General features: G+C 45.7%; 1 protein-coding gene across 1 annotated transcript in view; it reads left to right on the top strand.

Moving 5' to 3' along the window:
* Positions 1-17,866, top strand: part of FARP2 (FERM, ARH/RhoGEF and pleckstrin domain protein 2) — an 818,436-nt gene that overhangs the window by 183,992 nt on the left and 616,578 nt on the right. The window contains exons 4-5 of the mRNA XM_033957823.1: positions 2,737-2,779; positions 9,749-9,827. Coding sequence (XP_033813714.1) covers positions 2,737-2,779; positions 9,749-9,827 — 122 coding nt within the window. The remainder of the gene's footprint in view (positions 1-2,736; positions 2,780-9,748; positions 9,828-17,866) is intronic.

The following is a 17,866-nucleotide window of genomic DNA, read 5'->3' as shown; positions in this document are numbered from 1 at the left end:
GTCAGGAGTGCGACCCGGTGTCTCGCCTCATTTCGGTGACTCCGCTTTTGCGGAAATCGCTACGTTGGTGGACAGACTCTTCAAATCTGTCCAGGGGGCTATTACTCCGCACTCCGCCTTTTCACAAGGTCCTGACCACGGACTCCTCGGAGTACGCGTGGGGAGCCCATCTCGACGGTCTTCGCACGCAGGGCCTGTGGTCGGCAGAAGACCGTCGGTGTCATATCAACGTGCTAGAGCTGCGGGCCATCTTCCTAGCACTTCGAGCCTTCGTTCACATATTGCAGGACCAGGTGGTCCTCGTCCGCACGGACAATCAGGTGGCAATGTATTATGTGAACAAGCAGGGAGGAACGGGGTCATGGCCCCTCTGCTCCGAGGCTCTTCGCCTCTGGGAGTGGGCGGCCTCCCGGAACATCTTCCTCCGGGCGGTCTACATCCAAGGAGAACGGAATTGCCTGGCGGACAAACTGAGTCGACTTCTGCAACCGCACGAGTGGACTCTACACTCAGCAGTTCTACGCGAGGTCTTCGCTCGCTGGGGAACGCCACAGGTGGATCTGTTTGCCTCTCCGGAGACACACAAACTACCACTATATTGTTCTCGGATGTACTCGCAGGACCGTCTGGAAGCGGATGCCTTCCTACTCGACTGGGAAGGGAGGTTCCTGTATGCATTCCCTCCGTTCCCTCTGATCATGCGAACGTTGGTACACCTAAAATCATCCACGGCCACGATGATTCTCATAGCACCTCGGTGGCCGCGCCAGCACTGGTTCTCCCTGCTGCTCCAGCTCAGCGCCAGGGAGCCTCTTCCCCTGCCTGTCTCTCCTTCTCTGCTATCTCAGAGTCAAGGATCCATGTTACATCCCAACCTGCAGTCATTGCACCTGACAGCTTGGTTTCTTGTTCCCTGACTCCTCCGGACCTGTCTCAATCGGTGAAGGAGGTGTTGGAAGCCTCCCGCAAGATCTCGACGAGGCTTTGCTATGCGCAGAAATGGACCAGGTTTTCCACCTGGTGTTCGTCTTTCCACCTGGATCCGGTATCAGTTCCGGTATCCTCGGTCTTAGAATATTTATTTCATTTGTCGCGCTCCGGCTTGAAAACCACTTCGGTGCGGGTTCATCTCAGTGCGATTTCTGCCTTCCACCAACCTCTGGAGGGACGCCCTCTGTCACTCCACCCCTTGGTGACACGCTTCATGAAAGGGTTAATCAGGGTTTGCCCCCCTCTTAAGCCCCCGCCTGTCGTGTGGAACTTGAATGTAGTTCTGGCTCAACTGATGAAACCCCCTTTTGAGCCACTCAACAAGTCCCCCTTGAAATGTCTGACTTGGAAGGCGGTGTTTCTGATTGCCCTCACCTCCGCCAGGCGGATTGGGGAGTTGCAAGCCTTGGTTGCGGACCCTCCTTTCACGGTCTTTCATCACGACAAGGTGGTTCTCCGCACCCATCCTAAGTTTTTACCTAAAGTTGTGTCTGACTTCCACCTCAATCAGTCCATTGTCCTTCCTGTGTTCTTCCCGAAGCCCCACTCCCATCCGGGCGAGACGGCGCTTCACACGCTTGACTGTAAGAGAGCGTTGGCATATTATCTTCAACGCACCAGGTCTCATCGGAAGGTTCCTCAATTGTTTTTGTCCTTCGATCCCAATCGATTAGGGCATCCAGTTTCCAAGCGCACTCTGTCTAACTGGTTGGCCGCTTGCATTTCCTTTTGCTACGCTCAGGCTGGCCTTCCCCCCCCGGGTCGAGTCACGGGGCACAAGGTCCGAGCAATGGCAGCTTCGATAGCCTTTCTCCGATCCACTCCAATGGAGGAAATATGTAAGGCTGCCACTTGGTCTTCGGTTCATACATTCACCTCCCACTACTGTCTGGACACCTTGTCCAGAAACGATGGCCGGTTTGGCCAGTCGGTGTTACGTAACCTGTTTTCATAAATTGCCATCCTCCCACCTACCCTTTTTTGGTTGGCTTGGAGGTCACCCACATGTGAGAATATCATGCCTGCTTGTCCTGGGATAAAGCACAGTTACTTACCGTAACAGGTGTTATCCAGGGACAGCAGGCATATATTCTCACAACCCGCCCGCCTCCCCGGGGATGGCTTCCTTGCTAGTTATGGAACTGAGGACCACGAGGTGGGATGCGCCCTCTAGTGAGCGAGAAGGCACGCACATGCGTGGTGCAGTGTGCAAACTTGAAACTTCTATCAAGTTTGCTTGAAAAGCTGTCCGCGCCGGGGCTCCGTAGATGACGTCACCCACATGTGAGAATATATGCCTGCTGTCCCTGGATAACACCTGTTACGGTAAGTAACTGTGCTTTATTTGCTTTTGTTTTTTTGGAGCAGAACAGAAGTTTATAATTGGGGAGATTTCCCATTCTCCTCCTTTCTTGTCTATGCTTCCTATGAGGTTTGATTTGGTACAAACTGAGGGAGCATGGGTCAGCCCTCTGGGAAGATAGCGCAGTTGAAAGATGAGTGACATCCTTCTGCAATCAACTTGCGGATTCAGGGACATAACCCTAGTGTTCAGGACTACTAGATACATCTATAAGAAAGAAGATTGAAATAAGAATCTAATCTTTCTTTTTAAGAATTATATTCCTTTAAAAACACTATCTTGAGCCTTGGCTTTTAAGTTTTGGTATTTGACAAATGTACAGCTCAAGTCCCAGTTTGTTTGAGAGAATGCACGTTTCAATTGTTTTATCTTTTCTTCTTTAGACTTGGCTTGACACCATGAAATCTATAGATAAACAAATGCGAAGTAAGTACTGTGCTTTTGTCTTTATAGAATTATTTGTAGCCGTCATGTGGTTGAAATTGTTTTTAATGTGACTAATGCCAATTTTTACTAAGTTGTGTTAAAATGTTGCTACTGTAATGTGTGAAAATTTAAGGAGTTTTACCTCATTAAGCCTGCAGTTGTCCCACTGGGCAGCAGAGGGCAATGGACAGGTGTGAGAGGAACTACTTGTCCCAGAATGCACAGAGCTTTACAGCTCAATGCTGAGACTCATTAAGGAAGTAATTCAATCTTGCTGAGTCAGAGGCGCAGGACTCATGTAGGGAGGATATATGCTTAGCTTAGATTGATTCAGGGAGAGGTCCTAGGTAGAGAATGACATGGTAACAGAATTCATCCCCATCCCAATCGAAAACCATGGGAAACCATCCCAATGCCATTCTTTAAGAAGAGAGGGAAGAATCAGAGTATGAATGGGCACAGTCACTGACCCTCAAGCTTTGCATTGAAGAATGCTGGTATAGAAGGTCTGAGGTTAAGATATTCACTAAAGAATAACACAGAATGGTTTTCTATGGGGTCAGGGATGGTGACAAATTTTGTCACCATGTCATTCTCTAGGGGAAGAGGGTTCCTAAGAGAGAGGTCCCAGAGAGAGAAAAGACGGCCAACTTCTCTAGCTGTGGGCTGAAGCAAAGCTCTGGGAAACTATGAAACAGAATGAAGCGGAGTGAGGGGTGTTTGCATGGCTGAGGTAAGCCGTTGATATATTGAAGTGTGGACTCTTATTCCAGCTCTGGCTATAGCTAGACCATGTGCTTGATGGACTATGTTAAACTTGCATGTGAGGTAAATGTGAACCTGTGAGGTAACAGGAGACTGGAAAATAAAATGCTTCTTTTGATAATTCGAGAAGGGTGTCTTTACTGTGTGTGTGTATAGATCTCTCTTGGAAATCCTACCTGGCCTGTCACTCCGTGCAGGACCGGATTAAGGGTAGGCCCAGTAGGCACATGTCTTGGGCCCGAAAACGTCAGGGTGTCCTGCCGCTGGTGTGGTGCTTTGACCAGGGCCATTGCTAGGGGAGGGCAAATAGGGCAGCTGCCCTGGGCCCCACAGTTCCAGGGGGCCCCGTGCATTTCTTCCCCTAGTTGGCCCATCTCACTCCTTTCCCCTCACCTTCACGGTCACCTTTCCATTTCAAACTCAATGTTTTCTTTTTCAGACGGGACTGATGTCGGCAGCCATAGCAAACGGCTGCTTGGCCCAAAGCTTCCCCTTTGACGCAGCTTCCTGTTTCCACCTGGGCGGCTTATGTCAAAGGGAAAGCTTTGGGCCAAGCAGCCGCTTGCAAGAGAAATGGTTGCCAATGCTAAGACCTGTCTATAAAATAAAATGTTTTGATTTTAAAACAGAAAGGTGATCGCAAAGGTGAGGGGAGGGGAGGGAGATAGGCCAACAAGGGGAATGTGAGAAAGCAGCAGCAGTAGCGGGGAGGTAGGATAACTCGATGGAATAGCGCTGTAGAGAGAGAGAAGGGGGACGGATATTCAATGGAATTGGGTTGGAGGGAGAGAAAGAGAGAAGGGGGCAGATGATGGAAGTGGGTTGAAGGGAGAGAGAGAAGAAGGCAGACGTTAGATGCCAGTTGGGAGGAGGGAGAGAGGGGGAAGCAAATGCTGAATGGAAGCGGAGAAAGAGAACATATACTGGATGGAAGGAGGGGATAAAGAAAAAGGGCATATGCTGTATGGGGGGAGGAGGATAGAGTTAGTGAGATACTGGAGGTGGTGAACGAAAGGGGTGACAAGCTGTGGATAGACACAGTGAAGAGAGGGAAATGGAGGACTGGATAGTAAGAGAGAATTTAATTTAATCAGAGGCAGAAATAAAAAAGACTAGGGAAGAAAAGGAAAGGGAAGAGAGGAGAGAGAGATACTAGAGCATGGGAGGAAGGGGGAAGTAGACAGATATCAGATCTGAGTGAAGGAAATGAGAAGAGAGATGCTAAAAACCACAGGGAGAAGAGAAGGAGAGATGGAAAGAGAGAGATGCCAGAGCATGAGGGGGACAGAGGGAAAAAGATGGATGCCAGACAATTGTGGGGGAGGGGAGGCAGGAGGAGAGATGGCAGAAAATTTCCGGAAGGGGCAACTGGATGGAAGGAAGAGAATGACAAGATGAGGAAAGTAGAAACAGATGACAAAGGTAGAAAAAAAAGGTCTTATATTTTTTGCTTTAGGATAAAGTAGTATTGTAGCTGTGCTGATAAATGTTTATAAATAGAAAATGGAAATAAGGTGATTCTTTTATTGGACTAATTTTAATACATTTTTGACTAACTTTCAGAGACCAAATTCTCCTTCCTCAGGTCAGGACAGGATACTGTAACATCAGTATATTTTACTGACCTGAGGAAAGAGGTTTTGAACTCTGTAAGCTAATTTTAAAAATGTATTAGTCCAATAAAATGGTATTATATTTTCCATTTTCTGTTTTATTTTTATTTGTTAATTTGTAAAGTGATTTGTTAATTCTCTTTTTTCAAATTTACATTTGCTGTCTTTATATTTTCTACAGTATTAGGGGACATACATCACTGTTTGTGTGGTGTTGCATTGTATGCAGAGCCTGGCTTCTTTATGGTTCCGTTTTTGTATACATATTTCTAAACACCCCCCCTCTTTTTTTTTTTTTTTTTTTTTAACAAAAGAGCAGAAGAGGTTTGTAGCACCAGCCAGCGTGCTGAATGCTCTGCACTGCTCCAATAGTCATAGATTTCCTGTGAGCTTTGGAGCAGCACAGAACAGAGTGCCAGCCAGCACTAAAAACTTCTGTGCTTTTGTAAAAGGGGGATGAAGTGGGTTAGTTTGTGATTACTTATTCCATACCGGACAAGGGTGTTTCTGTGTTTATGAAAGACATGGTTTTCTGTTAGTGTTGATCAGCCTTGTTTGGTGAAATGTATCAGGCATGGTTCTTGGGAACACCTTGAATAAACCTTATTTGAATCTCCTTATTATCTGCCAACCTTCTTTTGTTCCATGTTGGATTCTTTGGTGGGCCATTTGCTTTGTTTTGTTACAAGTTTACAAGGAATGGAACGTACTAGAGGAGTTATAGATTTGGTTGTTTATACATATATATGGGGGTCTCGGTTTATATTCAAGTCACCCTTCAATGATGGTGCTTTTTTCCTCCCCTCCCCACCCGATGAGCAACGCTGTTATCTTCCACCACCCCCTTCCCTCGATGACTGGCACTGCTATCCTCCATCCTCCCTGATGACCGGCACTGCATCTCTACCCCCTTCCGATGACCAGCACATGTCCTCTTTTTGGCACTTGGTCAGAAAGTCTGTGCAGATTTTTCTTCTTATCCTCTTTGTCTGGGTTTCACCATTGAGAGGGGGGACACAGCGGCTAGCAACCCAAAAATTAAAGATCAACTCTGGACCCCACTGCAGCATGTCAACTAAGCGGAGACATGCACAGCATACTCCAAGTCACCTGATTGGCACATGCTGTGCATGAAGCTGGATCCTCCACTCTCCTCGACCTTTTTCCCCTTGTCCCGCCCACCTCATGCGCAGACACTGTGTACTCTGTGTTGAGTCGATGCCGCCGAATCCAGAGGAGAGGTGGGGAAAACCTTATAAAAATATCAAAAGAGGCGAGTCTGGAGTCAGGACCTGCCATGGAGGAGAGAATGACAGTAGGTAAGAAGAGCAGTCACTGTTTGAGGGAGGGGGGGCTGGTGCAGTCCATAGGAATGCTCACGATCTTCTTCCCTGCAGCGGCCAGCAGCCTTCACAGATGGCTGTTCTTGCCAGCATCGGGCCTTCCTCTCTGCTAGTCCTGCTTTGTGAAGGCAGGACCCGGCAGAGAGGAAGGCGTGATGCTGGCAAGAGCAGCCAGCTGTAAAGACTGCCACTGCTGATGGGGAGGGGGGATTAGAGAGAAGAGCAACGGGAGCACATGGATGGTGGGAAGAGGAAGGAGATGGTGGCACATGGATGGAGGGAAGGGGAAGAGATGGTGAGATGGAAGCAGAAAAATGGAAGAAAACTGAACATGAAAATCAGTGTCAAAGAAGGATGTAGAAAATTTACATGTTTTTATATTTTGGACTGTTTAGGAAGAAATGCATTTCTTTTTAGTTCTCTTGTGATATACTGTGCAGAGTCTGGCATATTAGGGTTTTCTTTGTGTACAATATTACTTTTAGTTTGTGGGCTTGTATTTGAAAAGGTGTTTGTTTGGTTTTTTTTTGCTTTCTGCATGTGTGACTGATCCCAGGTGTTCTAGTGGGAACAGAAATCCAGAAACTTTGGTTGGTGTTGAGGCCCCAAGTTGGAAAATATTTGTCAGCTCTCCTTCAGCTTTTTTGCACTTGAAACAACCCCAAATGAAAAATTAGTGATTACTTTTGGCATAATCCCTGACAAATGACGCTCATGTACCCAGATTTCTAACCTCAGTTTATATTCGAGTCAACCTTTTTCCTCTTTCTTTAGGGGAAAAATGTTACCTCGGTTTATATTTGGATTGGTTTATATTCGAGTATATATATTATGTTTTATTTATTTCTAAAATTTCTTAACCGCCTATAACTAAGCGATTTACAGCGTAAAACATTCACAATGATTCAAAGAACAACATATAACGATACTTTCAGTACACACTTTTAACCCACTAAAAATAGCAGGGAACTATAGTAGGATTACATATCATCAATCGTTAATGATTCAAGAGCAATATTCATAGTTCAGATTCCTCTTTAAATATCTCCCTTCCACATAGCATCATAGGAAGGCATCTACATACAATTGAGTTTTTAACATTCGCTTAAACTGTAATCGATCTGAACAGGTCCTCAGGATACCAGGGCGGAGATTCAATTGTTTTACTCCTTCCACGGACATCAGTGCTATTCTTGTTTTTTCATATTGGACATTATTCTCCTTCCTCAAAATTAATCTCGCTGTACCTTCAGACCTTTAAGCATCTCCTCAGTTGGTATACCTCCCATAGAGTTTGAAAATTCAGAGGAACAACACCATACAAACTCTGATGATAGAACCTTGAAGCAGATCCTTTGTGATACTGGGAGCCAGTGCAACTGCTTCAACACCGGAGTAATATGCTCTCTACGTGGGATTCCCGAAATCAACCTTACCTCAGAGTTCACCAATTGCTGCAAGGCAGTTGAGAGGAGTTGCAGACTTGGTTATTAATATAGACTTATTTATGTTTTGGATAGTATTACTGCTTTACAATGCATTTGAACAATGTGAAAAATTCTAGTTGTAGACCTGATTGATGTCCAGATTGAGTTTGACATGTGGGTGGGGTGGGGCGCAGGGGTCCAGTGTACTTGTGTGCTTAGGGGACCTCAAATAATTAATCCTGCCCTGACTCCATGCAATAGTCGTGAAAATTAACATGCAGTAACTGCAAAGGTTGTGCATTAACTGAGAAAATGGTTTTGGTTATTTTTATTTGATATACCGCCTTATCTCCACGTATCTTATCATCTCATAGAATTAATGTAGAGAGACTACACTTATTGCGTGTTAACAGCATTTCAGATAATGTGAATTTGCTTAATGTCTTCTGTTAAGATGGTACTAAATGTTCCATGTTAAATGATGCTTTAACAATTAAAATGCAGTAGGGCATATTACCCTGCTGTGTTCCACAGTGTCGGTCTGTTATATGAATTATTAATGAATACTAATTCCCACAATAACTGCTCTATTGAGGAAAATGGCCATTTAACCCTACTCTCTGTCTTCTGTCCAATAACCAATTCCTAATCCACAACAAAACATTGCCTCCTATCCCATGACTTTAATTTTCTTAGGAGCCTCTCATGAGGAACTTTGGCAAAAGCTTTCTGAAAATCTAGATACACTAGACCAGTGATCCCCAACCTTTTCTTGGAGGACCAGCAGGCCAGTCGGGTTTTCAGACTAGCCTTAATGAATATGCAGGGAGCTGATTTGCATACCTGTCACTTCCATTATATGTAAATCTCTCTCATGCATATTCATTAGGGCTAGCCTGAAAACACGATTGGCCTGGTGGTCCTCCAGGACAGGGTTGGGGACCACTGCACTAGACCAACTGGCTCTCCTTTATCCACATGTTTGTTCATTCCATCAAAGACATGTACAAATTGGTAAGGCAAAACTTCCCTTGGCTGAGTCCATGCTGGCTCTGTCCTATTAAACCATGTTTGTCTACTTGTTCCGTAATTTTATTTTTTATAATTGTTTCAAATATTTTTCCCAGCACTGAGTCAGGCTTACTGATTTGTAAATTCTCAGATCACTCCTGGAATCCTTTTAAAAAATCGGCGTAACATTAGCTACCCTCTAATCTTCAGGTACTACAGATGATTTTAGCGATAGGTTACAGATCACTAATAGCAGACCAGCAATTTCATGTGTGAGTTTTTTTCAGTACCCTGAGATATATAACATCCAGTCCATGTGATTTATTACTCTTTAACTTGTCAATTTGGCTTGGTACATCTTCCAAGTTCACCAAGTTTTCTTTCAGTTCCTCTACATTTTCACCCTTGAAAACCATTTCCAGTGTCATAAGGGGTGATCAGAGGAGCTTCAGTTAAATACATTTAATGCTGATTTGCATGAGGAGATATCAGGCAGACATTGACTGTGGGATTCTGGTGAGGCTATCTAACAGTAGTCTGGCTTTTTGGGAAACACATCAGCAGTGAATGGAGTACTTCTAAATAGTGTCTGTTCACTGCTTCTCTTTTTCTCCACATTTTGAGGAAGAATGACAATGATCTTTGAACCAACATGGTACCCATAGAGGACTCCCATTTTTTTTGTTTGACATGTGGCTGTGTCACAAATTAATGTATTATTTTTCCTTATGGACTTACTGTTTTAGTTTTGTCTGAATTATATTTTTTAATGCTTTTTTTTTTTTTTAATCCCCTGCACTATTTTAACAGAAATAAAAAATCCATTACTGAGGCTAGCTGTGAAGTTCTTCCCACCAGATCCTGGTCAGCTGCAAGAGGAATATACTAGGTAAAATCTTTCAGCTAAGTATATAATATTACTGTATTCTAGAAACTAGATAATATTCCTATTCAGTTGTTTAAAAAAGTTATTTGAGTCTACCAAGGTTTGGAATAGCTTGCCATTATGTTTACGACAGCCCTCTTCTTAGCATCAGTTCAGAAAATTGTTAGACATCTCTCTTCTCTCTGTAATTCTCCAGATCCTCATTCATTTATACAGTAGTTTAGATTCCCTATTGCAACTACAATGTACATCAATGAATCCTTGCTGAAATTTGTGGGATATAAGGAATTTTATAGTATGGCATATAATTTCCATCATCTAGATTTTGGTGTTAGGTTTTCATATTTATTGTGGTATCAAGAAGAAAATAATAATAATAATAGTTTATTTTTATATATCGCCAAACCAAAAGCTGTCACCAAACCTGTTTGTCTTTATTGATTAGTTTGTGAGCAGGGACTGTCTCCTTTGTGACTTTGTACAATTCTGAGTACATCTGGTAGCAGTCTAGAAAGAATAGTAGTGGTATGTAGCAGTTAGTAGTGGCTAATTCACTTTATCACTCTTGCTATACATTATGGCAAGGCTTCTCAACCAAGCCCTTGAGGTACATTGGGCCCTATGCTTATGCGAGATTTGGTATGTAAATCTGTCATGCATATTCATTGTGGATATTCTTTTTGCAATCTTATCTTAAATAGGTTCATTATCCCAGGACAAGCAGGCAGCCTATTCTCACATGTGGGTGACGTCATCCACGGAGCCAGGATGCGGACAGCCTCGCAAGCAGACTTGCTTGTAGAAACTCAGAAGTTTCAAGTCTGCTGCACCGCGGTGTCTTTGTTGTCTCGGGCCTAGCTATAGTCCGAAGGCGTACGCGCGCTGTGCTACTCTTCAACCTCGAGCCCTTAAAAGTCGTCGGGTTCAAGTGGAAAAGCTGTTCAGGATGGACTCTTCAGCTACACCCTCGACCTCGATTTCTGACTTGGTCAAGCCTTCAATGGGGGGTCCTCCTGTTTTCACAACTCAAGTTTCAAGTTTATTAAAACATATTTTTAAACCGCTTAATCAAATTTCTAAGCGGTGTACAATATAAAATTTACATAAAAACATTAAAAATCGTGATACTAGATAAAATCTAAAACACTTAATAAGACATATAGACCAACTTCAAACAATAGGAAAAGAGGGGAAGAACTACAATCGTAAAAGAAAAGTGAAACAAAAAAGGAAAGCACAGTTGGTTAGGGTAAAAAGTAATAATTGTAAGGTTTTTTTTGTCCTTAAGAGGACAGGAGGACATTTGTCCAAAGGCATCCCGGAACAAGAATGTTTTTAATTTTGCTTTGAATTGTTTTATTTCGGATTCATAGCACAAATAGTTAGGCATCTGTTCCGCCACTTATTTCTGCCAAGTGGGATGATCAGTGACACTCAGAAAAGCACACAGACAATATAAAGCATAAACAATAACACTTTATTATACATATATAAGAATTAAATATAAAATAGCATCACCTTGACCACATATAACGACCATCTTCACCATTGGGAATCCCTGCAATAGATAGATGGGTGGACCAAAGGACTGTCCCTTGAGACGTGGATTCTCCCTCCAAACATCATGGATTCTGTATTCCTGGAGACGTCTTGGGTTCTAAGGTTAGAGGCAAGTCCCGTCTTTTATATTGGGTGAAAAGCTGGGAAAACTGCTTGCCTCTTAGTAAGACAGCTGGTACTGGTCCTTTGTTATTTGTTTTGGCAACTCCTAGGTCAAAAATGTCAAGATAGCAGATACTTGTCACTGTCCCTTTCTTTTTGATGTATTTTCCCATCTGTCTTTACTGATGATCATCTGGTTTTACTGTCCTTTGAAGATCAATGAGGTCAGATCTCAGATAAGCAAGGTTATTGTAGAGACCATCTGGTCTTACTGTCCTGTGGAGATCAAAGAAGTCAGGATCTCAAATAAGCAAGGAGGTGTTGCAGTTTATTGTCTCTTTGATGCTATCCAGTTGTCACTCAAATAAAGGAAGTCAGGATCTCAAATAAGCAAGGTTATTGTAGAGACCATCTGGTCTTACTGTTCTTTGGAGGTCAGGATGTCAGGTAAGCAGACTTGAGGATACATATCAGTAATATTCTGAACATGTCAGTAAGTAATATGCTGAACATGTCAGTAATATGCTGAGGTATAACAGCAGCGAATTCCAGAGTAGAGGCAGTGACAGCAAAATTATTGGAACGCAATATATTGATTAATTTTAAAGAAGGTATGACGAGAAGATTTTAAGACATTGAACAAAGCGATTTTAAAGTATTATAAGGAACTAGCTGATTACCTGGCGATGCCCGGATATTTATTTATCCCAAAATGTCCAACCCCCTACATGTCCCACCCCCCTATGTCCCACATGTCCCACCCCCCACGTTACCCCCCCCACATGTCCCATATGCCCCACCCCCATGTCCCAACCCCTACCCTCCACATGTCCCAAAGGAATGTCCCTCTCTATGGGGCTGAATCTAGACTTAAACGGCATCGGGAGTGTCGGTATTCATCTCTGCGAGCCCGAAAACTATGGGTTGGACATTAATATCTGTCGCTTTTGATAATTTTAACATATCACCCCCTTTCCACCCCCACAGTATTTTACCCCGTCCCACCTGCACATATGTGTACCAAGTTTGGTTGAAATCTCTCCATGCGTTTCAGAGTTATGCTGAGTATTCATCTTTGAGCCCGAAAACACTATGGGGTAGATACTAAAATATGTCATTTTCAATCATTTTTACATATCCCCCCCATTCCCACCCCCACAGTGTTTGTCCTCAGATAGTAAGTAATGTGTATGTCAAGTTTGGTTGAAATCTGTCCATGCATTGAAGAGTTATGCTGGAACATACATACATACACACACACACATATATTCAAATTATAATGTGAAATATTTGGCAAAATGAATACAATACAACTAACGCAAAACTTGATTATAAAAACATTTTTAGTTTCACCTCCAGGAGCAAGAACATATAAATTCTTGGGTGAACCCACCCTTGAGCAAGCAACATAGAGTTGTGGGCCGCGAGATCCCCAGAACATACCACCCCAGGTAGTGAGGGATCTGCATACCAAGTTTCGTTCAAATCGGTCAAGCCGTTTATGAATTACTGTGAGAATGGCAGCTTTTTACATTTTTTCCATTGACATGAATGGGTGAAATCTGATTTTCTGTTTGTAGCTCCACCCACGTGTGCAGGTGGGCCGCGAGACCCCCAGAACATATCACCCCAGGTAGTGAGGGATCTGCATACCAAGTTTCGTTCAAATCGGTCAAGCCGTTTTTGAATTACTGAGAGAATGGCAGCTTTTTACATTTTTTCCATTGACATGAATGGGTGAAATCTGATTTTCTGTTTGTAGCTCTGCCCACGTGTGCAGGTGGGCTGCGAGACCCCCAGAACATATCACCCCAGGTAGTGAGGGATCTGCATACCAAGTTTCGTTCAAATCGGTCAAGCCGTTTTTGAATTACTGTGAGAATGGCAGCTTTTTACATTTTTTCCATTGACATAAATGGGTGAAATCTGATTTTCTGTTTGTAGCTCCGCCCATGTGTGCAGGTGGGCCGCGAGACCCCCAGAACATATCACCCCAGGTAGTGAGGGATCTGTATACCAAGTTTCGTTCAAATCGGTCAAGCCGTTTTTGAATTACAGTGAGAATGGCAGGTCTTTACATTTTTTCCATTGACATGAATGGGTGAAATCTGATTTTCTGTTTGTAGCTCCGCCCATGTGTGCAGGTGGGCCGTGAGACCCCCAGAACATATCACCCCAGGTAGTGAGGGATCTGCATACCAAGTTTCGTTCAAATCGGTCAAGCCGTTTTTGCGTGATCGCGGCACATACACACATACACACCTCCGATTTTATATATATAGATTAAGTCTGTTAATGAACTCTGATTGATTATTTAATCTTGTTGTAAATGTTAAAAGTAAGATTTTGTAACTAATTCTATGTTCGACTGGTAATCAATGTGCACTGATTAGAAGAGTTGAAACGTGATCGTATTTCTTTGCGCCACAAATTATCTTAATAGCTGTGTTTTGTACAATCCGAAGCCGTCTAATTTACTTTTTTGTAATGCCTTTGTACAGGGCATTACAGTAGTCTATGCAAGAAATTACTAGAGAGTGGATCAATGTGTTCAAAGAGGCTGGTTCTAGCAACTTTGCAAGGGAACGTATCATCCTAAGTCGATAGAAGCATTTCTGAACAACCGTGCTAATGTGAGTATGATAAGAAAATTTATCCCAGGACAAGCAGGCAGCATATTCTTTACGCATGGGTGACGTCACTGACGGAGCCCCGGTACGGACCTTTTTAACTAGAAAGTTCTAGTTGGCCGCACCGCGCATGCGCGAGTGCCTTCCTGCCCGACGGAGGAGTGCGTGGTCCCCAGTTTCTTCGTTTCCGCGGAGCGAAGAAGACGCGTGTATTTTCAACGATCGTTGAATCCAACTTTTTGCCTTCCCGCTCGCGATTTTCTCTTATTTTTTCTCCCATGCCCTTCGGGTTTTTTCTTATTTCATTTTCTCAAAAAAAAAAAAAAAATTTGCTTTTTTTACTTTGTTTTCGTTCCAGCCCCGGCGGGGCCTGTTGTCACCATAAAGGCCTCCGGGTTTGATTTTGCGGAGGCCGTGTTTCCATTCATGCCCCTGCAGCCGGGTTTTAAGAAGTGCCAGCGGTGTGCACGCCCGATCTCCCTCACTGACCCACACAATTGGTGCCTATAGTGTTTGGGTCCTGAGCATCGGGCGGACTCTTGCACCCGCTGTGCCACTCTTAAAAAACGTACTCTGAAGAATCGACAGATCCAGCAGAACATCCTCTTCAGCACCGCATCTGCTATGGAGCCGACTGCGTCGACTACGGTACCGCCAAAATCGGCACCCACCACTTCGACGACGCCCGATCCTTCATCGGCGTCGCTGGCGCCAGGTAAGCCGGCTAAGAAGCCTTCCACCTCCCTTGAGCACCCTCCAGCCACAGTGGCGACACCGGCCCTAACGGCTTCACGCCGACCCCGGAAACGCTCCGCCCCGATCTCGGTGAGTGTCTCGTCATCGGCCTCCTCATCGCCGGGGCGTGGAGCGGCACCTAAGGAACCGAAGCAGAAAAAAGCGGTTCCGGTGCAACCCCTGGATGACCGCATCGCGACCATCCTCCAAGACAAATTACAGGAACAGCTGCAGCAACAACTCCAGCACCTGTTACCGACCCTCCTTTCGGTGCCAGACCGGCCCGAGTCTCGCGCTGTCCAACCGGTATCCACTCCATCGGTGCCACTTAACTCTTCCATGCCGATTCACTCGGCTGAACACCTTCGTGCCCATCCCGTAGGTCATACCCACGCTGATGCCGATCCTCCTTGGTACCAGGCTGGGCACCGGTCCCCCCGGACCGAGACCGGCACCGATCTTCCTCTCCCGGTAATGTCTCGGTGCGCTCTGGCAAGTCTCTGTCTAAGACCCACCATACTGAGCCTTCCACCCCGATATCTCGACATGCGCACACTGATGTCAGGGACCCGGACTTATGGGAAGACTTCCCTCCCGGTACCGAGGAGGACGCATCGTCATCGGACGAGGAGCCCTCAGCGCCCGATACCACTTTTAAGCCTGAGCAATCCTCCTTCTCTAGGTTCCTCAGGGAGATGTCAGCGGCTCTCTCTATCCCTCTAGAGTCTGACTCCAAAAAATCCCAGGCCTTTCTGGAGGCCTTGGATTTTGAACAGCCTCCCAAGGCTGCGGGAAACTTTTTATAAGAACTGGGAGAACCCACTCACCGTCCCCGGGGCCCCCCGTAAGCTGGATAGCCTTTACAGGGTCATCCCGATCCCTGGTTTTGACAAACCTCAGCTGCCCCATGAGTCTCTCCTGGTTGAGTCTACCTTGAAGAAAACTCAGGGCTCCAGTGTTTATGCCTCCACCCCTCCTGGCAGAGAAGGCAAAACGATGGACAAGTTTGGCAAGCGCCTTTATCAAAACGCAATGCTGGCCAACAGGGCGAACAATTACACATTTCATTTCTCATTTTACATGAAACATCTGGTACAACAACTGTCCGCCCTTCAAAAATACATTCCGGAACGCAAAGTTCCGCTCTTCCAGCAGCAAATTTCCAGCCTCCTTCAACTGCGGAAATTTATGGTGCGCTCTATTTATGATTCCTTTGAGCTCACCTCCCGTGCATCTGCCATGGCCGTTGCCATGCGCCGCCTGGCCTGGTTGAGGGTATCTGATTTGGACATCAACCACCAAGACCGCCTAACCAACGCTCCCTGTCTTGGGGATGAACTTTTTGGGGAGTCCCTAGACTCAACCACCCAGAAGCTCTCGGCCCATGAGACCAGATGGGACACCCTTGTTAAACCTAAGAAAAAGGCGCCACCTGCTCGCCCTTACAGACCACAGTTCTCTGCCAGACCCCTCAATCCACCTTCACAGCAACCTCGGCGGCCCCGTCAACAACATCAATACACTCAGGCTCGTTCTCAGTCTAATCAACCTGCCAAGCCTCTCCCTCCTTCGAAACCCTCTCAGCCCTTTTGACTCCTCTCTCCAGGGCATAGCCAGTCTTCCTTCCTCGTTGCCTCTTCCTCAACCAATCGGAGGACGTCTACAAATCTTCCTCAGCCGTTGGGAGGTCATCACATCAGACCAATGTGTCCTCAACATCATCTGCCACGGCTACTCTCTCAACTTCCAGACTCTTCCACCAGACAATCCTCCCGTAGAGTCTGCTTCTCACTCCTCCCAAACCCCCCTCCTCCTGAGGGAGGTCCAATCCCTCCTTCTTCTCAATGCCATCGAAAAGGTGCCTCCGGCCCAAAGGGGTCAGGGATTCTACTCCCGCTACTTCCTGGTTCCCAAGAAGACAGGAGACCTTCGTCCCATCCTCGATCTCAGGGACCTCAACAAGTCTCTGGTCAAGGAGAAGTTCAGAATGCTCTCCCTTGCCATGCTGTACCCTCTTCTCTCTCAACACGACTGGCTATGTTCCCTGGACCTCAAAGAGGCCTACACTCACATCCCAATCAATCCGACTTCACGTCGCTACCTACGGTTTCAGATACAGCACCGTCACTATCAGTACAAAGTGCTACCTTTTGGCCTCGCTTCATCGCCCAGGGTGTTCACCAAGTGCCTCATTGTGGTAGCGGCCTTCCTCAGGTCTCACAACCTCCAGGTGTTCCCCTACTTGGACGATTGGTTGGTGAAAGCACCTACGTCGCCGCTTGTGCTACAAGCCACTCATCACACCATCTCTCTCCTCCATCTCCTGGGGTTCGAAATCAACTACCCCAAGTCGCATCTGCTTCCTACACAGCGACTTCAGTTCATTGGAGCAGTTCTCGACACCACACTAATGAGGGCGTTTCTCCCCTCTGATCGTCAACGGACCCTGCTCCACCTCTGTCGTCAGGTGCTCCTTCATCACTCCATTCCTGCCCGACAGATGATGGTCCTCCTGGGCCACATGGCCTCGACGGTACATGTGCTTCCTCTGGCACGACTCCACCTCAGGACACCTCAATGGACTCTTGCCAACCAATGGTCACAGACCACGGATCTTCTTTCTCATCCCATCTCTGTGACATCGTCTCTTCAGCAATCTCTTCAATGGTGGTTGAACTCCTCAAATCTTTCCAGGGGTCTACTCTTTCATCTACCCCCTCACTCCATGATCGTAACCACGGATGCCTCCCCCTATGCGTGGGAGCTCACCTAGGAGATCTACCCCTCAGGAGCGTCAACATCACATCAATTTCCTAGAACTCAGAGCCATGTTCTATGCTCTCAAAGCCTTCCAGCACCTTCTCTGCCCTCAGGTTCTTCTCCTGTGCACAGACAATCAAGTCGCCATGTACTACATAAACAAGCAAGGCGGCACCGGATCTCGCCTCCTTTGTCAGGAGGCTCTCCGCATCTGGACCTGGGCCACGGCCCGCAATCTCTTCCTCAAGGCTGTCT

Source organism: Geotrypetes seraphini, chromosome 9 (assembly GCF_902459505.1).
Source record: "Geotrypetes seraphini chromosome 9, aGeoSer1.1, whole genome shotgun sequence".
Classification (NCBI taxonomy): Eukaryota; Metazoa; Chordata; class Amphibia; order Gymnophiona; family Dermophiidae; genus Geotrypetes; species Geotrypetes seraphini.
Note: the sequence above shows the minus strand (reverse complement) of the source record. Positions and strands in the feature narration are given on the sequence as shown.